At 39.7% G+C, this 23104-nt stretch overlaps 1 protein-coding gene across 1 annotated transcript; it reads left to right on the top strand.

Moving 5' to 3' along the window:
* The first annotated feature begins 3828 nt into the window (after positions 1–3828).
* On the top strand, positions 3829–4722 carry LOC147449910 (uncharacterized). Its single transcript, XM_086522732.1, has 2 exons — positions 3829–4152; positions 4570–4722. Exons 1-2 carry the CDS (start codon positions 3829–3831, stop codon positions 4720–4722), a joined length of 477 nt encoding a protein of 158 aa, XP_086378858.1.
* The last annotated feature ends 18382 nt before the right edge of the window (positions 4723–23104 follow it).

The following is a 23104-nucleotide window of genomic DNA, read 5'->3' as shown; positions in this document are numbered from 1 at the left end:
TGTATTAATGGGAGCAAAATCGTTTTAGTTACAAGCTTTTACATTAATACATCGTAGAAAAGAAATGTTTTCACACAGAAAGCTCTTCTCTTTTCTGGAATGAACAACCTTTTCATTGATTACAAAAACATATTGATTGGTCAAGGTATATCTAAGATTAAGATACTCACAAAGGTGACTGAGATTCCAGTCGTTATTCATCAAGATGTCATGCACTCATTATTGTGGAGGCATATTTGCAAATCAATTGATTCTCTAGGAGCAACATCAGAGTCTAGTGCCTCCCATTCTCCCTTTGTCAGCTTCCATCTTCTGTAGGGAAAGACAATTGACAAGATCTGCTTCGCAATATGGTATCTGCACACCACATTCTCAGCAACTACAGAGCACTTGATTGTATCTCCCTGGTGGTTGACCACCTTAGTCTTCCATCCAACTGCAAGGAAAGTGTTGATCACACTTTCCCCTTTGCAAGTCCACATTGTTGGTGTCCTGTGAAGACTCTGCAGTCAAAAAAGATAAACACGAACATATGAAGGGACATAAACCAAGTTAGGGAAGCTTTATGGGAACCATAGGTGCACTTCATTGTGCTGAATACACATCCGCCTCGATTCTCCTTTTGGTTGTTGTGATCAAGGCACTATCAGGCTTAGGCCCTTTCATACTCTGCAAGGTTGGTGGATGAACTGGAGAAAGATTACCATACCCAGTTTGCCTAGGTGCTACATAAGTATGGTTATAAAAAAAAATATTCCGTGAGACAAGCTCCACGGATGGACAACGAGCATAGAGCAGCTTGCCAGGGTCAATGTGGATGGCCTCAAAAGTTCCTGTGAGGGACTCTTTTGGCTCCACTCTACAAAATCAGATGGGAATACATCTGCAAACATGAACTTGCAATAAAATCCTTATAGACATCAAAGCAATATATACAACAGATATACAAAATATAAAATCTAAAAAATTGACAGAGGAGTGAAATTACAGTTTGCAGGAAACCTGATGGAGCCATTGTTTCTCTAGCTTCAGTTGTGAAGCAATATACACATATTGCACCTTTGCAAGATGCTTGCCATAATGGGTTTGCTTGAACTCCATGATCCTTCCCTTCCAATGGTGTGCTTGAGAAGCCATGTGTCTCCTTGAGACCTTGTGTGCACCTCTTGCGCTAGGCTGCATTGTCACCCACATCAATCATTTGAACTCCATCGTCACCCAACATCCACTGTCGTCTTGTACATTGCTACATGAAATGGAGTCAATACACTTCTAGATTGTCGAGTACCAGATGATGCCATGGAGAATAGTGGCACAACCTACAGACAAAGACTTCTGATTAGAGACTGCACATCCATGTTCTCAGTTATATAGAGCAAGATTCTTGATGGTACATCAAATGAAGGATGCCACTTACTGCTATACTGCTCCACCTGCTTATTGGCTTAATTGGGAAGATAATTTTGCAAACCTTGAGAGAAAAGTAGATCCTCTCTAGAGAGCACAATGGAGAAGGAGGAAACCTGATGAGGAAAGAAAGAGGGATGATCTAGCAGAAGAATATGCAGCAGATCGTCAATTTTAAGGTAGAGGTGTTTAGTGAGGCTCATGGAGAAATGGAGAACTTCATCTTGAGGAGAATACAGTAAGCTTGAGGAGGGAAAGAAGGTTCAAACTTCTGCTATTGTAGAGCTTTTGGGAGGGAAAATTGAAAGGAAGGAAAGAGAAGCCGAGCCTTTGGGAGAGAAAACTGAAAGTGAAGTGAAGAGAAGTGAGAGATGGTACAGTAGAGAGAGAGGGGGAGGGAATGATCAGCACGTTTTTGGAGGGACCCCTTTTTAGGAGAGAGGGGGGAGAAACTGACAACCACTAGAGAGAGAAAGTATTGGTTTTTACTCAACTATTTAGAGAAAAGTTCATTTTTTTGAATTTATAAGAGAGTTTCTCTTTGTATTTTGTAAAAGAGCACAAGTTTGACCACTTACTTTTAGGACCTACCATACCCACCATTTCAGTCCACCATGCCATTTGCCCTTTCCATAATCTCCTTTTTAATCCCATGGAAAATAAAGAGGCCCCCTTAGACCCCATTCCCTTCCTAATGTTTTACGTGAAGAAATGTTTGTAGTAAGCTCAAAAATGTAAAAAGTCAAGTCGCTAGGGTGCAAAAAACACTCTTTGGGATAGTCAAATTTGGGCTATTGAGACAAAAAATGAGCAAAGCGTGAGTCCCAAAGCTTCAAGTCATATTAAGATCTATGCTAAGAGTCATAGTTATTAGGCTTACACTCAAGCTGGAAGAATTGAGCATATCTAAGTTGTGTTGCTCATACTCGATGAGATGAGCACAAGAGTCAAAGTCTATTAACTTTATCATGGTGGAGTGACGTAGAGTCCAACACTCACGCGCAGTGCACAATAAGATGAGAGCACATATCCTTGACAACAAAAACCCTTCTTATAGGGGTTCTAGCTTGTAAAGCCACGTCATATGCTTTTATAGCTACACCTTATTTCTAAAGAACCCCTCAAAGATCTTTCTAGCACAACATATTATTGACCATGCATTTTTGTGTATGCAAATATAGGATGTCCATCATTGGACATATACATTAGACACTCTTTTTTTGCTTCCACCTATGCACCTTGAGTGGACTACATTGGGAAAACCAATGTTTCATCATGCTACTCTCATATTTGCTACCTCCTTATTTCCATATCCATTAGGAGATTTCGGAGGTCTTTTGGAGGGCCTTTTGGAAGAGAGAGAAAAATAAGCTCCTCCAATGAGAGAAGAGCCTACGTTACGTAGAAAAATAGATTGATATTAACAAAAATATAAAAGGTGTCCCTCTCCTCATATAATAATCTAGTGGTCCTTGAGGACGATCACTCTCTTTCATTTAATGCAAGCACCTTTTTCAGAAGGTAGATGCGGTGCATTTGATACGGCTTACGTCATCACTAGAAGTCAAAAAGTCACAAAACTATCAAGTGGTGGAAAATTTTGAAACTTTTGATACTGTCAATGCGTCCGGAACGCCCAAATATCCTAGAAATGAATGTCCAATTGCCTCGCTCCGACATCTTAAACTTCCAATCAATGGAACTTCTCAAATTCCTAAGTGCTCTAATTTCTTGTTGAAGAAGGAGTTTGGAGCCAGAGAGGGTGGCAGAAATTATTACATGTTGAAGAATGTAAAAACTGTTAGAAGAGAGCAGTTGAAGTGGTATCTAGAGAAAATTTGTTTCCTGGTCAAATTTGATTATATGTCCAAGGAAAATTTTGCTCCTCTCTGTTTTGCTGAGCAAGGAGGAAGTGTTAATTGGGCTTACCTAGTTTATGAGAGGATCAATGGGGAGATTAATATGTCTGACAGGAGGAAAGCTTCAACAAACAGCAGGTTGTGTGCCTACTTGGCAGCATTGTTTTCTTATGTGCAAAAGTTGGACAGTGGTGATGTTTCTTTGAGTAATTTAGGTAGGGCAGAAGGGTATACACAGCCACACCCTAATATTCGTGGAGTGCAAGTACCTACAGAGTTAATCAATGATTAGGTAAAGGCAGAAACCTATGTGTTTATGATTAAAGTAGGATACAATCATAGTGAAGCTCTCAAAAGTGTGGATACTCCTGAAGTGGTGCACTCTTTGAAGGACATGGACATTTCAGAAAAGAAGCTTGATACAATGCCATCAAATCAGGTCAAGCTTGGCAAGGCTTTCACTCTGTCCAAGAAAAGAAAAGCAGAGGTGGAACCTATAGTTAAACAGCTAAATTTTGATGAGTTTCCATCTCCAAATATTTTCAAGCCAACAGATGTTGGAATGGCAGAAAAGATGCTTTTAGGTGTTACAGAGTTTATTCATCAACAACAACAGAATATGGAAGCCCAGTTACAATCTGTGGCTGATTCTAGTGTTTCCAAAATACTTTTGCATGATCAAACTCTCAATGTTAATGCCTTGCAGAAAGAGTTGGAGATTGTCAGAGTTACACATCATAAGGAAATTCATGACCTGATGATGGAACATCAGAATGAGTTAGCCAAGCAAAAGCTTTCTCTACAGATGTTTAAGGACTGGACAGGGGAGTTGGAAACAAAAGTACAATCAAAATTGCAACAGTTGGCCATTGTCAATAAAGAGTTGCAGATGGAGAATCAGATTTTGAATCAGGGAATTAAACCTTTGGAGTAGTTGGAGAAACAGTTGTTGGGAGAAGAGGAAGTAGATGTCAATGGTGTTCTCATGTCTGAAGGGGACATGTCAGTCCTCATGCAAAATTTGGAAACAGGTATGCACTGAGAAGTGTGGGCAACATTCAAAAAGGAGATGAGTTCCATTATCAAGCATCCTTATGAGAAGATTATATCAGGGTTTGTCAGTAACCATGAAGCTGATTTACTAAAGGAGATGGAACAGTTAAAGGAAGACAGAGATTTATACAAAAAACAAGTTCAAGATTACAAAGGAAAAAGTATTGCAAAATCTGCATTTGCTGAGAAGAAGGTATCAATTGATCCAATTTCAATGGATATGGGTACTGGTGAAGGTTTGGCTGAAATTCAAAGATCAAAAGAACAGGAGATTACTAATGTGCCAGATGATGCAGGAGTTGTTGGTGCTACTATTGGATCAGTGACAGTGGCTGAACCTATTATGCTTGTTCCAGATTATTTATTAGATTCTGATGAAGTTCCCAATGAACCCAATGTTTGAACTGTTGTAAACATGGCATTTTCTGTTTGACTTGGTCTTTACTGATCAAGGGATGTGTGGATCCGAGTCGGATTTTGTAAAATCCACCACCGGGGCATGCCATGTGTTGAAGGGTAAATACAAAGTTGGATATGTAGTCAAATATGCAGTCGGATATGGGATGTATTGTCTGATTGTTAGTAGTTAGTCGGATATCGTAAGCCTGATCGGATATTGTTATTGTATGCCATGAATCAGACAGTTATAACTGAATTCAGGCCGCAGCTTTATATTGTGTGTTGGGGAACTTTGGAAGGACGGGATTGTAATGAGTCTTGTTTTGGAGAACTTGTATTGGGCATCTTCTTGATATACAACTTCTTATATTTGTATGAGTTCTCGCTTTCTCATCATCTCTCATATTTTTTCTATTTTTGTTACACACACAGTACTGCTTAGCTCTGAATTTATATGAATCCAATCTCTTGGTGATTATTTATTTTATGTGTGATTATTCAACAACAATGAGGCCATGATAGGGTAGTGGCGGAGCTCCGAGTGTGTTATGTGCGACAGAGTTGAGGAAATTTTTGATTCAAGCTATGTTTTGGCTAGCTTTCCATAGCTCATCCTCAGCTCTTTGTCATGCAATATTAGTATCAAAGATATCTACACTCTTGCTATGTCTTGCTAAGTATGCCCCAGTCACTATCTGCTAAGCTCACCAAATAGGAAACCCTCTTGCCTACTCCATGCAGTTCATGCAATACTAAACAACGTAGCCAGAAATTCATACAAGCTTGTTTATTTGGTTGCTTGGCTTTATAAACCCCCTTTAGCTTAGGTAGCTTGTGTAGCTTCCCAAATTGGTGGCCTTGCTAGGCTTGGAAACTTGGGAGTGTCGGCTACCTTGTCCTTGTCACGATGTTTGGGTTTTCATAACAATAAAATGAGTAGTTAATGATGGCCTTGTTCACACCAAGAACATGTATCTAGGCTCAACAAGTAAATATGATAGCCCAGTTGATGGTAAAGGGTTTTAATACCCGAGTAATACCCAACTAGAGTAGAAGTGTTTAAAAAAACCAAAGAAAGGAAGTTGACACCCAAATCAAAACATTAACGGAAGGAAGGTCATAGTTGAAGGGAAGTTGACAATTGAAGTTGACACTTGATACTTCATAGGAGAACTTTTAACAAAAATATGATGACCTTGGCGGGTGCACTATGTGATTATGTTAATGTATAACGTCAGTTCAAAAGGAGGGGTTTTAAAATGCAAAAGTTTTAGGCAATTTAACAAAGATACATTGAAATAAGGGGTTTTTATATTCAATTTTGGAAAAATTTCCTAAAATAAGGGGTCATTTTATTCATTCAGACATGCCAAAAGAGGGGTTTTTTAATACCCTCCTGTGAACACACGTTATATAGGCGGGTACTGAACGGTGAATCCCCTGAGATGACGACATCACTCTTTTTTGGCATCAACCTTTTAGAGCATCATAAGGAAGTTTGTGTACATTTTGTGCATATTGAAATTGATGGAGGTCGGGATGGGGGAAATGAGAAAGACATGAATGTTATCCCTCATGAGCAGCATGAACAATTAGGTCATAGGGTGCGCACTTTGGAAATGCAAATGTTAACATTCCTTAGTGCACTGAGTGTCATGAAGACTCAACTGAGTAAGCTTACTCAATTGATCAAAAAGGAAAAAATAATTAAAAAATCAGTGATCTTGGACACTTCATCCACATCCAGGGATGCCGGCATAGTGTCCAAAGAGCAAATTATCCCTTCTCATTATCATGTTTCTAGGTCTAGAAAAAATCTTGTTCTAAAGGATATGAAACCACCCCAATATGTGCCTACCTTTCTGGAACAATTTCTTTGCATGGAATCTGGTTGAATAGAAGGAAAAGGGGGTGGGGATGTGGAGGGGGGGGGGGGGGGGGAGAGAGAGAGAGAGAGAGAGAGAGAGAGAGAGAGAGAGAGAGAGAGAGAGAGAGAGAGAGAGAGAAAGAGAGAGAGAGAGATAAATTTTTCAATATGGAGATAACTGGCGTTGTCATGTGGCACAGAGAGGCAGGGGCAGCCAAAGAGAGTGCATGCAGGAAGCACCTCTCATAACACAGAGCAACGACCCTAGTTTCTACTCTCCTGTACCTTCCCTACACTTTGGTGCCTTGTGATCGTGACCGAGGAGTAGGATTGCGATGATAAGGGAGGGTGCAACCCTTGTGTCTACATTTTGATTCTCTCTCTCTCTCTCTCTCTCTCTCTCTCTCTCTCTCTCTCTCTCTCTCTCTCTCTCTCTCTCTCTCTCTCTCTCTCTCTCTCTCTCTCTCTCTCTCTCTCCATCAAAGCGCGCATCGGAGCTGTGTGTGAGGACCAGGAAGAGTGTGTGGTTATGACGTAAGATAGAGGGAGGACAAGGAGCCCCGAGGGGGTGCATCATTCTCACATGCTCTTGTGTGGTCTGTGATGACAATACAACGAGGGGATGTAGGCTTTGATGGCAAGGATTTGTTTGCATCACTAGACTGCCTCATAGGGCAAACAATTGCTATGTAGGTCAGGCGAGAGAGAGAGTGTCAGATACGAGGAGGGCACTTGGTGGGGGTGGGGGGTGGGCTCGAGAGGCCTTACAACAATTTGCATGCAAGAAGGGCAAACATTTAATTTTTGGAATCTTACCAAGACTTCACCTATAAAATACCAAAAGGAGCCAGTTTCGTGGTGAGGAAAATGAAATAAAGACTCTATCTACACTTACCTCTGGAAATGGAAAGACTTACATTGGCTTAGGAACACTTCTCTAGAGTACCAAGTGCTTGAGGAAAGTCTCACCCTTGGCCCTAAAGTCTATAAATGGTGGATGAGCCTCAGAGAAATGGGTAAAATTGGAAAGGTCTTTCTGGAATATTTTTAAACCAAAAACAAACTAGAAAGAAATTGGGATGATTGGGGTAAGGCTTTGCAAAGGGGCAAGCCTTTGGTCACTTATATAGCTAAGTACCATGAAATCATCCTTAAAATTTCAGGATATTAACGACTTTCATAAGACCACATGGTTCATTAGGGGGATGGATAAACATTTTAAAAGGGAGGTAAAAGGGAGTGCTCATAAGACCCTAGAAGATGCTACTAAATTGGCTCAAATTTATGAAAAGCGCGCGCGCGCACACACACACACACATAGGAGGCTCTTCATTCCCCATTGATAATGAGCCCAAAGGTAAGGAAACCAGCACTTCATGGCCATTTCTCATGTTTGTCTCCTAGTCACCCTGCTTGGAATTTCCCTAAGAATATAAAAAAAGGGATGAGGATAGAGATAAAAATCTTGAAAAGGGAAAAATGGATAAACAAATCCATGTCATTCAAACCCTCTCTCTACCTGGTAATCAAAAGTATAAATTGATAGAGGTTTTGCATGTTGATGATACTCATACTTGTAATTTATCAGCTAACATGTTGAGCTTCTCTTTTGGACCACAAAACTTAGTGAGAATGCATAGCTTTGTTAAAGGTAAGACAAGACTGTATGGGATACCTCGGTGTCCAGTTTGGAAGTAGAAATTCAAGGCTATAAGGATACCCTTGACTTTTGAATAATGAATATGTAAAGTGCAGATTTGGTTTTAGGCAAAGAGTGGTTATGGGGGCTGCAACTTGCTTTGAACAGAAGTTATCAACAAAACTCGCTAGACTTTGAAAAAGAAGGTAAGACCTATTCTATTCAAGGTGAACATGATGTTCCTAGCTCTCCTTTGATATGTACTTTGCAACTTCAAAATCTTGTGAAAAGAGAGTCTTTTCAGTTATAGTTTGGTGCCAGCTGTAAGTACAATCTTCTATTGTTTATGTACAGTCTTCTAGTGTTTTTGGAATGAAGAAAGATCTTTGATACTCGTCTGTGTTTGATGATTGTGAGTATAAGCAAAAGTTAAATGAGTTTCAATATGTTTTTGCCATTGATCTACCTTGTGGTCTACCCCCAATAAGAGATGAACTTGATCATGCCATTGATTTAATAAGTGATGCTAAACCTATCTGTAAACCACCTAATGGACTAGGACAAGCACACCTAGAGGTATAATAAAATTTAAAGGAATACATTGATAAGGGCTTCATTAAGCCAATCAACTCACCATGGGCATCCCCAATTTTATTAGTAAAGAAAAAGGAAGGCTCTATGCAGCTATGCGTATCACAATCAAGAATATAATTCCAATGCCACATATGGAAGATCTTTTTGACCAATTAATAAGAGCTCAATACTTATCTAAAATTGATCTTAGGTTAGGATATCATTAGGTTAGAATCAAAGTTCAAAATGTTTATAAAACAACATTTAGAACTAGATATGGTCATTATGAATTTTTGGTAATGCCTTTTGGCCTTACCAATGTTTCAACCACTTTTATTGATGTTTTACGACCACATCTAGATCAATTTGCCATGGTTTTCCTTGATGATATCCTCACTCAGGGGGTGCACTATGTAATCATGTTAACGTATAACGTGAGTTCGAAAGGAGGGGTTTTATAATGCAAAAACTTTAGGCAATTTAACAAAGATACATTAAAATAAGGGGTTTTTATATTCAATTTTGAAAAAAATCCCAAAATAAGGGGTCATTTTATTCATTCAAACATGTTAAATGAGGGGTTTTTTTAATACCTCACGAACGCACGTTATATAGGAGGTACTGAAAGGTGAACCCCCCAAGTATCCTCATTTACAATAAGACTAAGTTAGATCATTTGGAACATTTAAAGGAAAATTTTCCAATTGTTGAGAGATAATTCTCTCTATGGTAAATAATCAAAATTTTCCAATTGCTGAGAGATATTTCTCTCTGTGGTAAATAATCAAAATGTGAATTCTTTACACAAGAAGTCAAGTATCTTGGACATGCTATCTCTTGAGAGGGGATTCAAATGGATGTAGAGAAGACGAAGGATATTCTAGATTGGCCAAAACAAAAGAATTTGGAAGAGCTACATATCTTCCTAAGTTCCTAGGAATGTCCAGTTTCTATTGAGTCTCATTAGAGATCAAGTCAAGCTAGAAGTTCACATGACTAACCAGCTCAAAGGAAAAAGAAAAACCTTTGAGCGGGGGGAAGAACAAAAATGAAGCATGCAAAAATTAAAGGTAGTTGTAGCTACAGCTACAATTTTATTTATTGTGCATCCAAATAAATGATTTATGGTTGAGACAGATGTTAGTAATTTTGCTATCTAGGTACGGTTCTTTCTCAAGAGGGTCAATCCATTGCTTTTGAAAGAAAAAAGCTAGACCGCACAACAAAAGTATTCTTTCAATGAAAGGGACCATTAGAAAGAGAATGGAGTCTAGGAGGGAGTCTTTATTTGGCCGTTTAAGGAAGTCAAACCTTTAGTATTAAAAAAGCAATCAAAGGACAACTTTTGAATTCAACCAGGTTAAACGGCTAGTTTATTTGAATTCAAATTTCCCCCCCAAAATGAAATTTAAAATCTAGCGCAAAAGTATATCATGTAGCATATCTATGGAAAGAACTCGGTGTGTAGATTCTAGATTTATAATCTTCGCTCAAATCAAAGATCATATGTAGGAGTTATGAAAGGCCGAAAATCATAAATTTTCCCTCCCTCTTTTTGGAGGGAAAAGTGCATCCTTTGACCACTCTTACACCTCTCTTACACACCCACCATTCTTGCACACATGGCATGTATCTATCCGTCCAAATGTTAATCACCTCCATAATCTCATGGCAAATAAAGAGGCCCTCCTAGACCCCATCCTCTTCCTAACGCTTGTACGCTATTGTACATGGTTTTAAGAAATATTATACGGTGCCAAAGTCATGATAGTGTTTGATCAAGGGAGCATAAAGTGGCTCTATAATCAAATAGAGCTCAAAGGTTGTAATGCTAGATGGGCTGAAATCCTAAAGAATTTGATTATGAGTTAAGGTATTGAAAAGGGAAATACAATGAGAATACAATACAATGGCAGATTCCCTAAGTATGATGCCTACGATGAATAAGATAAGTTTTATCCATCTTGCAAGTGATTTACTTGAATCAATCAAGGAAAAATGTTAGGATGACATTGCATATTCCAAAGGGGTTTCTAATGAGATTGAAGCATCAATGGATGCTCAAGTTATATTAAAGTGGATCTTTGTCATAGATGATGGTTATCTACTCTACAAAGGTAGAGTATGTGTTCCAAGGGATCAAGAATTAAGGCATTAGATACTCTGTGAGTGTCATGATAGCCCTAGTGCAGGATACTTAGGTGTTAATAAGACTTATAATCTTACTAAAGGATAGTTTTATTGGTCAAGAATACTTAAGGATGTCCTTGACTATATTACAAATTGTGAGAAGTGCTAGATCAGTAAAGCTAAAAGATTAAAGATTGGAGGTCTTCTCCACCCATTAGACATTCCTTCAGGAAAATGGAAAGTATCTCTATGGTTTTCATCATCGGATTACCTAGAGCTGAAAGGACACATGACTCTCTATGGGTAATCATTGATAGGTTAACCAAAATAGCTAGGTTTATTCCTACCACCTCATATGTTAAAGCTCATGAATTGCCTAGGTTCTTTGTTGAGCATATATAGTGACTCTATAGTCTACTTGCAAATATTGTTTCTCATCAGGATAGAAAACTTAATAGCCACTTCAAGAGAGTTTTTTTTTATAGACTTGAGACCAAGCTTAGCATGAGTACAAGTGATCATCCACAAACAGATGGTCAGAGACTGAAAGGTTTAAAAAAATCCTAGAAGATATGCTGAGAGCATATGTAAGTAAAAGGAAAACTAATAGGGAAGAGTACTTACCTATAGTAGAGTTTGCATATAACAGTGTCAAGCAGTCTTCCACAAGATATAGTCCATTCATGTTAATGTATGGATTTCAACCAAGATCCCTCTATGTAGTAGGACTGCAAAAGGAGAAGGAGAAGGTAGCTAAAGATTACCTAGAGACATGAATGAAATGCCTAATGTAATGGAAATGGCCTATGAACTTTGAGAATAGCGGAATTAGGAGAATAAAAGAGAGCACTTTTGTGAGACTACTTTGAGAACATAGAGGGTGAACTTAATTGATTGTAGCAACATAATCATAGTACTCAATTAACTTGGCATGAACAATACTTTTGCAAGAGAGAGAGTTTAGACAACTTGACAACAATTGAGGATCGGATTTATGTGGAGCCGGTCCCCCCTCCAATAGGCTTTTGTATTATAGATTCTCCCATCAAGAGAGACTTGGTACAACACAATATTTGTGTTCCTTGTGAGCTATGTGATGCAATGAAGGTGGAAAGCTTCATGCATCATGAGCATAACATAGACTTTGCAAAAAGCATTAACTATCCCAAGCCTCGGTCCCAAGGCCGCAAACACCTTCAAAGGTGGAGAGAGCTAGCAGGGAATGAAGGTAGGGAAGAGGAAGAAGAAACATTCATAAGAGAAAGAAATAGTTCCTCACTTATCGTCACTCTTCTTGCTAGCATACATAATAGCATAGTAATGAAGATGGAGAGGATGGAAATCTTAAGCATTGAAGCTTGGCTCTTGGTTGGATTTTCATTGCATAGCCAAGAGTGTTGGTGTAGGCTCTCAACTTCTCTACTAGCTTGGAGAAGAAGATGGAGCTCTTGCACTTTGCAGTTCACACAATGAGAATGCGTCTGTGTGTGTGGGAGAGTATATCCCCAAGCTAGCCCCCTTCTTGCTTTGGTCGACCCCCTCTTCTAACACTATCTGACACTTGATTGGACCTCCTCAAGCCTGGCCAATCAATTGCGTATTGCATATCAAGCAACAAGGGTAGCCTTGGGACAAGTGTCCCCCTTTCCCTTTGAGAGAGAGGACTTGATAAATGGAAAACAATTAATAAAATCAACTAAATTATCATTGGACCCCTTGGGAGGCTAACCAATAGGCTTTAGGCACACCATGAGGGCAACATGAAGAGGAGCTTGACAAGTATCCTATTTGCTTTCTTTGTATCAAGCTAGCCATGTGTGAGGGTGTGGGTGTTCTCTCTCTAGCCCCTAGAATGAGGGCTCGCGCCTCATGAGAGAGTGGATTTGGAATGGAATGTCATGACTTTCATTCGCTCTTTAGTCCATTTCATTCTTCCAAAGTAGAGTGACAATGTCTACTTGGTGTTTGAGAGATGTATTCATCACAAACATGATTCTAAGCATGCATACTACTTAAATTTGTGCACAATACAAAGAGAATTAGTCTTATAGGACAAAAACAATGGTCATTTTAAAGGAACATGTACATTTTATTACTCTAAGGTAGCAATTTAAGCATTGACAAGGCACATACTATCCTTAAGTTGTATTCCTTGCATCCATCTAGCATCTTCAAAAGGATAATTTTTTAACTTAATAAGATACCGTTGGATAATCTTACCATGTTGTAGTACCTTGTTTTCATGCCAAAGGATAGCTTTGGGTTGTAGCACCTTTTCTTGGTCTTCGATTTTGGGAGGGTCTTCAATAATTGTTTCACTTGGTGGCACTCCTTTGTACGGCTTAATTAGGCTCACATGAAAAGCATTATGTATGAGCAAATGATTGGGCAACTCGACTTGATAAGGCATCTCACTGATTGGCTTCAAAATTTGAAAAGGACCATAGTATCTTTTTGCTAGTTTAGCATAATACGTTTGATGGCCCGTAGGATTTTTGCACATCGTTTGCCTCAAATCGAACCTTGAGAAATTTAAGTAAGACCCAATCATTTTCTTTAAATGTTAAGGCCCTTCTCTGCTTGTCAGTAGCAGCTTTTTGCCTTTGTTGAGAGATGGATATAGCCTCCTTGATTTTTTGAAAATATTCTTGCAAGTCACAACTATACTCATCGGCAGAAAAGATCTTCCCATGTACTTTTAGTAACAGGGGACTTTTTGGTTTTCCCTCAATTATTTCAGAAGGTGCTTTTCCTCTAGAAGTATGGACAGTATTATTATACGTATACTCTACAGAGGTAAGTACTTTCCCCATTGTGAGCATTAATCTACTTTTGTAACATAAGTCTTTAGTAGATCAAGTATCGTAAGATTGGCTATCTCCCTTTGGCCATCCATTTGTGGCCGGTGATAGGACAAAGAGAAATTCAATCTTGTACCTAGATTTTCAAAGAGACATTTCCAGAAATCACTTGTCATTCTAGGATCTCTATCTGACACGATGGATGTTGGCAATCCATGGTGTTTGAAAATATGAGAGATGAAGAGAGTTTCCATTTAATGTGCCTTACTAGTCTTTTTGACAGGAATAAAGTGTGCTTGCTTGCTAAACCTATCAACTATTGTCCATATTCCCATAATCCCATGGATAGACTTGGGCAATCCAAAGATAAAAATCCATGGATATACTCTCCCATGGTGAATTTGGGATAGGCAATGGCTGTAGTAATCCAGGTTACTTCCCTGTATCATTCATGGTCTTTTGGCATACTACACATTTTGAAACATAATCTTGTATGTCCACTTTCATGGTAGGCCAAGCGAAATACATTGTTCTCCTCAGAGACTAGGTTGAATGCCCCTATGCCCCGCATAGGGAGGAGCATGGGATTCATACATGACTTTCTCACGAAGGGAGTGGGTAACACATAGCCTATTTCCATGGAGAAGATAACCATCCTGTAAGGTGAATGGTTCCTCTTTATTCCCCAAAGCAAGGGCTGAAATTATGTCTTTAAAATCAGGGTCAATAGCATACTCATCTATCATAGAGGATAGATCATTGTGAGTTTCTATAGACACCACATTAACTTTTGGTCATCCTGAAAGTGCATTGGCCACTTGATTGTGCTTACCAGCAATGTGAGCAATATGAAAATAAAATTGCAAAAGAAAATTTTCCCACCTCATTTGTTTGTCAAAAAGCTTGGTTTGCGTCATGAAGAACTTGAGACTTTGGTGCGTAGTTCTTAGAATAAACGGGGTCCCCAATAGATAGTGCTTCCATGTGTCTAGGGCATGTGGAAAAGCTAAAAGCTCTTACTCATAAATGCCACTTCTAAGGTCAATCCTACTGAAGTAGGTAGATCCTTCTGGCTTATCAAACAGCTCTTCTATACGAGGCACAAGAAATCTATTTTTGATAGTGACATGGTTTAGTGCTCGATAGTCCACACACATACGGTATGTACCATCTTTCTTTTGCACTAAAAGGACTGAATAACAAAAGTGAGAGGAGTAGGCCTCACCATCCCTTTGTCTACCAATTTTTGTACTTGCCTCATGATCTCCTCTTGTTGAGCTTGGGAAACTCAATAAGGAGGCTTGTTAGGCGGTGAGCTTCCTAGTAGGAGCTCAATTTGATGGTCATCATCCCTACATCTTGGAGGTAAGTCCATAGGGATATCATCGATGCACACATCTTGAAATCCTTTTAAGAAAATCAGACAAATCTAACTCTTCTTGATTCCTACCATTTACCTTTGATGAAATATTAGGACCTTTTAGGGACTCTTTGACAAAAATCATGTACACAGAAACAAAGCTCTTCATTGACTAATCAAAAGCAGGAGGATTTACAAGTGGTATAGTACGACCAGACTCATTGGTGTCTATATACATGCTCTTTCCCCTCCCGGGGATTCACCATGGAAAACTTACCGCACCACGTAAGTGCAGGGGAGGGGGGGTTTTTTACAAGTTACATAAGCGTATAAGTTAGGGACAAACCCCCAATAATTTATCTCCCAAGCTTAAAAATAAGGGAGCGGGGTATCATATGTGGGGGGGCAGGGGGGAGAAGTGAGAAAAGGGGAAAATAAGAGGAAGTTTTTGTGTTTCAAAAACATGGGTTCCCAAAGAGTCTTCCCTTGACCTTGTGAGTCAATAGCTACAAAGATACATGCAAGAACTAACACTACTTTGTATCAATTGCTTGTTTTGTGATTATAGTTCATTTGCTGAGGGGTGAAAGCTATAAAGAGTTCGTGTAGATGCAAATTTACACGGAGAACCTAACACAACATTATAACCATGTTTTTTGAGTAATTTAGATGGGCTAGAATTGGACAAGTAGCAACAGTGTAGGCTGTCGGGCACATAGTTTAAAATTCAAACTAAGATACATTGAGGGTACATCTAGTTATCAATAAAAGTGGTTCCTTAGTCTGTTGCCAGTCAGTATGCCACACACTCTTCGACTAGTTTTACTCAGTTAGATAATGTGAGACCTAACTTTTATATGTAAGATAGGGGTATGATACTTTTCTTCATTGACTGTCATATAAGCATAGAAAGGGGGGTTATATTCCTTAATATGAGTTGTATATAGGGGTTTTATCAAAGTTGTCTGCTCGTAGGTGGCATCCCATTTTGTATATAGAGTGAATCCCCCAGGTTTCCCCTGTAGGTGAAGTAGATTCTTCTTTCAGGGAGCTTCATGTTGGCAGCCATGCGGTTGAACCATCGTGCCCTAGGATAGCATCCTCATGCTGGAGAGGAGAGATGAAAAAATCTTCTTTGTCGACATTGCTTTGAACATGAAGTCTCAACTTCCCAATCAAGGGAGTTACGAAGGCTTGTTGTCCCTTGAAAGTGGTATGCCAGTTACAGTATCTCCCATCTTGAAAGCTTGAATGCCCAACTTGGTGGCCAACTCTATTGATATGAAGTTATGAGTAGAGCCAGGGTCGAACAAGATGAAGGCATCATGTTCCCTTACCTTTCCCCAAGCATAGGAGAGAGGTGATCCTTTGCAATGAGCATCCTCTTTTGGAGCTTTGATAGTGGAAGCTCTAGGAGTCTCATTGCAGGCATTTCTCTTGGGGCAAGAACAATAGCCATATCCTTGCTCTCCACACTTAAAACATTTGTGGTCCTTGCCAAAATCCTCAAGCTCTTCATGAGAGAGTTTATTTTTACCTTTGTAAACACCCTTCTCCTTGGACTGATTATTGTTGTGGTTGTTGTTGTTAGAATTGCATTGGGAAGAATTTTTGGGCATTGGTTTTCCCCTTTGCATCACTTTTTGTCTTTGCTTTCCATGGGCTTGACATTCCATCTAGCCCCTTTGTTGAAAATTGATGCGCATAGTATGGTGGATTATTTTTGTAATAGAACGAGGCCGTTGGGAGTTGACATAGTCGGCCATCTATTCAGGAAATCTCGCACAAAATTGTTGCTTTTGCTTGGCAAAGTCTATCTTTTGAAAAATAGTAGCCTTGAGATGTAAATCCAAAACTTGTCCACGTATTTGTGGATAGACTCATGAGAGAGAAGCTTCAAACTCTATCATTCGGTAAGCACTTTGTCCTTTGCATCGCTTGCAAGAAATTGCTTCGTGATGGAAACTTGTAGAGTTTTCCATATCTTTGGGGCTTCGCCGTTGCCATGAAGGCTAGCCCATAATTGACGAACCAATTTTTGGAAGTGCATAGCTACATGGTGTAGCTTGGAGGAATCCGTGAAGCCCTTGTCTCCAAAGGCCACATCAAATTTCTTGTTGATGAAGGCCAATACTTTGTCGGTATCACCAAAGGTGCTATCATAGGTGAGAAAAGAGATACTCTTTCCTCCCTCTTTGAACTTCTTGAGCTTTTGGGAACTTTGCCATGCAGGGTAAGATTCGCGATGTCCTCCCCTCTTGTATTCTCTAGGAGGATAGCCATAGCTTTTGTTGGAAGAGGAGGAAGGTGAAGAAGAAGGAGAAGAGGGTGACCTCCTTCTTGTCCTTTTCTTCCTTTGTTTCCTCTCTTCCCTTTTGGAATTACGAGGAGAAGGACTGTGGGTTGATCGTTTCCTCTTGGGAGGAGTTGGAGATTGTCTAGACCTCTGCCTTCTTGGAGCCACATCTTCAAAGAAACTTAGGGATTCAGAGGAGCTTAGGAAAGAGATACTCTTTCCTCCCTCTTTTAACTTCTTGAGATTTTGGGAACTTCGCCATGCAGGGTAAGATTTGCGATGTCCTCCCCTCTTGTATTCTCTAGGAGAACAGCCATAGCTTTTGTTGGAAGAGGACGAAGGTGAACAAGAAGGAGAAGAGGGTGACCTCTTTCTTGTCCTTTTATTCCTTTGTCTCCTCTCTTCCCTTTTGGAACGACGAGGAGAAGGACTGTGGGTTGACTGTTTCCTTTTTAGAGGAGTTGGCGATCGTCTAGACCTCTGCCTTCGTGGAGCCACATCTTCAGAGGAACTTAGGGATTCATTACTTTCTCATTCTTTGGATTCCTCCTCTCGTAAGGGAGAGAGTCTTCTTTTGGGGTCTCATCAAAAGGCCTCCTAAGCTCTCTCTCTTCTTGGAGAGGAAGGGAAATCCCATAAGCACAAAGCTATTGGGTAACTTTGACTTGCAAAGCAGGGTTGCCCATAGCTTGCTGCAGCCTAGTAACAAGATAATTGACAAACATGGGGGCATCTCATTAGCACCTTCATGTGCAAAATCAAAGTTATCAATGTTCATTCTACTCTCTTGGTTATTGTCAGCCATGCTAATTAAACTTATGTATAGATTCCTTTGTGCTTTGGCACCCTCAATAACCTTAGTTGCTACTCTTCTTTACCTTTGAAAATCGGTCCTCAAGTAGTCACACCCGTGGTTTAGACACTATTGATTGCAAAGACTAGTGGAGAGGGTCTAAAATTGCTCGGTTGATTATGGTTCACGTTGAGCTTGCTCGTAGCTCAATAATGGTAAATCGAAAGGCAAAGCCCCGAGAGGCTCCATTATTAAGACTATAGTTCCCAACGATGTCATTGAACTAAGTCCTTCTCAACCAAGATAATAGATCCCTGCCCCACTTACCCTATTGCAATTAACAGGCCCAACCTTTCGTGAACTTGATGAGTGTCCTGTTTGCTTTCTTTGTATCAAGCTTGCCTTGTGTGAGGGTGTCTGTAATAGAATTGGCCTATTAACTTGAGAGTAGCGGAAATTAGAGAGAGTACTTTTGAGAAACTACTTTGTGAGCATAGTCGGTGAACATAATTGAAGGTAGCAACCTAAACATAGCAATTAGTTAACATGGCATGAACAATACTTTTGCAAGAGAGAGAGTTTAGAGAACATGACAACAGTTGAGGACCGAATTTATGTGGAGCCAGTCCCCCCTCTCCAATAAGCATTTGTATTATAGTTTCTCCCATCAAGAGAGAGTTGTTACAATACAATCTTTGTGTTCCTTGTGACTTAGGTGATGCAGTGAAGATGGAAAGCTTCATGCATCACGAGCATAACATAAACTTTGTGGAAAGCATTACTATCCCAAGCCTCGGTTCCAAGACCTCAAACGCCTTCGAAGGTGCAAAGAGCTAGCAGGGAATGAGAGTAGGGAAGCGGAAGAAGAAACATTTCATAGGAGAAAGAACTCGTTCCTCACTTATCATCACTCTTCTTGCTAGCATACACAATAGCATAGTAATGAAGTTGGAGAAAATGAAAAGCTTAAGCATTGAAGCATGGCTCTTGGTTGGATTTGCATTCCATAGCCAAGAGTGTTGGTGTAGGCTCTCAACCTCTCTACTTGCTTGGAGAAGGAGAGGGAGCTCTTGCACTTTGCACTTCACACAATGAGAGAGAGTGTGTGAGTGTGTGTGGGAGAGTGTGTGAGTGTGTGTGGGAGAGTGTACCCGCTAAGTAGGCCGCCTACTTGCTTTGGTCGACCCCCCTTGTAGCTCATGCTGAAGCTCTTTGACCCCTCCTAGGCCTCACCAATCACAAGTGCCTAACAGCAAACAGAGTCTACCACAAGAAGACAAGTGTAGCCTTGGGACAAGTGTCCCCCTTTTCTCTTTGATGAGAGAAAGGGCTTGATAAAATTAACGTAAAATTATCATAACTCCACTAAATTATCATTGGACCCGTAGGAAACCGCACAGTTGAGGCACACATGAGGTACCTAGCTAGGCTGACATGACATGTGTACTACTAGTTGTCTTGGTCAAGGGATGGTGTCTTTTGGAGAGAGGAGAGTAGTCAAGCCAACCTTCACCCATTCTTCTTGCATGGACTCATCCCTCCTTGTAGGGATTTACTTGTCTTTGGGCAACCTCGGCTTGTGGTTGGGTTCTCCTCATTCAAGTTTAGCCTAGAGCTCTCTCATAGCATCAAGCAAGCACCTCAAGCATCTCAATCATCAAGCACTTCAAGCATCTCAGTCATCAGGAATGTCAAGCACCTCAAGCTTGGGCCGGGTTCCGACCTCGAGCACAACCCTAGCTTACCTAAGGTCAAAGGACTTTTAACACTAACTATTGGAGGTCTTCAATGAAGCTAATCCTAAGGTCTTTATGCTCCATTGATTAGACTTGCTCTTTGATAGACCACCTCTCATTTGGGCCCCTTTACCATTGGTCCTGTGTTGAGATAGATCTATAAGCACATGTCTATATCCTAACCCTTGTTCTTGTTTATTCTCCCACATTAAATGTTCAGTTTAATATAAGAAAATCATTTGGGTTGGTTAGATATTAGATTTTATGACATTACCTCTCTCTTAAAATCATAGTCGTCCTCAACTATGAGGTAGAAGAGATAAAGCCTTAGTTATGAGTCAATCTTACTTAGCGGGTAGAGGATCCCTTTTTACCCTACGACATCTTTCCAAGATGGATGACTAATCCATTTGCTGCTTGGGAGACATAGCTGTCACAAGCATGTCTTCTCTTTAGTCCATTTCATTCTTCCAAATAGAGTGACAAATTCTACTCGGTGTTTGAGAGACATCGTCATCACAAACATGATTCTAAGCATGCATAGTATTTAAATTTGTGCACAATAAAAAGAGAAGTAGTTTTATAAGACAAAAACATTATTCATTTAAAAGAAATTTATACATGTGCTTCCTCTTATGTAGCATTGTAAGCATTGACAAGGTTCATACTATCCTTAAGTTGTATTCCTTGCATCCATCTAGCATCTTCAAAAGGATAATTTTTGAACTTAATAAGATACCTGTGGATAATCTTACCATGTTGTAGTACCTTGTCTTCATGCCAAAGAATAGCTTCGGGTTGTAGCACCTCTTCTTGGTCTTCAACTTTGGGAGGGTCTTCAATAATCGGTTCACTAGGTGGCTCTCCTTTGTAGGGCTAGAGTAGGCTCAGATGAAAAACATTGTGTACAAGCCAATGGTTGGGCAACCTGAGTTGGTAAGCAATCTCATTGATAGGCTTCAAGATTTGGAAAGGAACATAGTATCTTTTTGCTATCTTAGCATAATACTTTTGATGGTTCATAGGATTTTTTCCCGTCATTTGCCTTAATCAAGCCTTAGGAAACTTAAGTAAGACCCAATCATTTTCTTTAAACGTTAAGGCCCTTCTGTGCTTGTCAACAGCAGCTTTTTGCCTTTGTTGAGAGATGGATATAGCCTCCTTAATCTTTTGAAAAGATTCTTGTAGATCACAGCTATACTCATCGGCAACGAAGATCTTCCCATGTACTTTAATTAGCAAGGGACTTTTAGGTCTTCCCTCTATGATCTCAACAGGTGCTTTTCCCATAGAAGTATGTACAGTATTATTGTAGGCATACTCTACAAGAGGTAAATACTTTTCCCATTGTGAGCATTGATCTACTTATGTAACATAAGTCTTTACTAGATCGAGTATCGTAAGATTGTCTATCTCACTTTGGCCATCCGTTTGTGGGTGATAGGCCAAAGAGAAATTTAACTTTGTTCCTAGATTTTCAAAGAGACCTTTCCAAAAATTACAGGTCATTCTAGGATCTCTACTGACACAATGGATGTTGGTAATCCATGGTGTTTGAAAATATGTGATATGAAGAGAGTTGCCATTTGGTGTGCTTTAATAGTCTTTTTGACAGGAATAAAATGTACTTGCTTGAAGAGAGTTGCCATTTGGTGTGCTTTAATAGTCTTTTTGACAGGAATAAAATGTACTTGCTTGAAGAGAGTTGCCATTTGGTGTGCTTTAATAGTCTTTTTGACAGGAATAAAATGTACTTGCTTGCTAAACCTATCAACTATTGTCCATATTCCCGTATTCCCATGGATAGACTTGGGTAATCCAAAGATGAAATCCATGGATATACTCTCCCATGGTGAATTTAGGATAGGCAAAGGCTAGAGTAATCTAGGTTGCTTCCCTCTATCATACTTGGTCTTTTGGCATACTACACATTTTGAAACATACTCTTGTATGTCCACTTTCATGGTAGGCCAATACAAATACATCTCTACTCCTCGGAGAGTGGGTTGAATGCATCTATGCCCCGCATAAGGAGGAGCATGGGATTCATACATAACTTTCTCACGAAAGGAATGCGTAACACATAGCCTATTGCCATGGAGAAGATAGCCATCATGCAAGGTGAACGGTTCCTCTTTCTTCACCAAAGCAAGGGCTGACATCATGTCTCTAAAGTCAGGGTCAGTAGCATACTCATGTATCATAGAAGATAGATCATTGTGATGAGTAGATATAGACATCACATTAACTTTTGGTCGTTGTGAAAGTGCATCAGTCACTTGATTGTGCTTACTAGCAATGCGAGCAATATGGAAATTAAATTGCAAAAGAAAATCTGCCCACCTCATTTGTCTATCGGAAAGCTTGGTTTGCATCATGCAATACTTGAGACTTTGGTGGTCGGTTCATAGAATAAACGAAGTCTTCCATAAGTAGTGCTTCCATTTGTCTAGGGCATGTAGAACAGCTAAAAGATCTTTCTCATAAATGCCCAAGACTTGCTGATCTGTATTGAGCAGTTGGCTCTCATATGCTATGGCATGTCCTTCTTGAAGTAAAACTGCTCCAAGGCAATCACCACAAGCATCACATTGGACCTCAAATGGCTTTGAGAGATGGTTGGGAAGTAAGCTTCTCTTTGAGCTTCTCAAAAGAATTTTTCTCCTTAGCAGACCCCATACATACTTAACGTTCTTCATAGTTAAGTCATGTTGTGGTCCTGCTATTTGAGAGAATTTTGCTATGAAGCATCTATAGTATGCGCACATACCAATAAAGCTTCTTAGTTCATGTAGTTTCCTTGGATTAGGCCATGCTTTTATTACCTCTAACTTTGATGGATCCATACAGATACCATCTTGAGAGATAATATGACCTAGATATTGAATCTCTTGAAGGAAAAAATTGCTTTTCTTTTGGTTCAGAAAAAGCTTATTCTCCCTCAATGCTTGAAAAATCACTTGGAGATGTTGCCTATGTTCCTTCAAAGACTTGGAGTAGACGATGATATCATCAAAGAACAATCCAATGAATTTGCCGTAAGGTCTAAAAATTTTCTCCATTAGAGGCATTAGTCAAGCCAAAAGGCATGACTAGATATTCATAAAGACCAAACATTGTGCGAAACATGGTCTTTAGGATTTCTTCATCCACTATCCTTATTTGATGATAACCACTTTTAAGGTCAATCC

The sequence above is a fragment of the Adiantum capillus-veneris genome, chromosome 10 (assembly GCF_014529385.1).
Source record: "Adiantum capillus-veneris isolate H3 chromosome 10, ASM1452938v2, whole genome shotgun sequence".
NCBI lineage: Eukaryota > Viridiplantae > Streptophyta > Polypodiopsida > Polypodiales > Pteridaceae > Adiantum > Adiantum capillus-veneris.
This window is presented reverse-complemented; position numbering and strand designations above follow the sequence as displayed.

Excerpts from the sequence above, each read along its gene's own strand:
- LOC147449910 (XM_086522732.1), top strand. The coding sequence starts at position 3,829 with ATGGCAGAAAAGATGCTTTTAGGTGTTACAGAGTTTATTCATCAACAA. Across the intron at positions 4,153-4,569 it reads CCATTGTCAATAAAGAGTTG|CAAAGATCAAAAGAACAGGA; the intron begins CAGATGGAGAAT and ends TTGGCTGAAATT.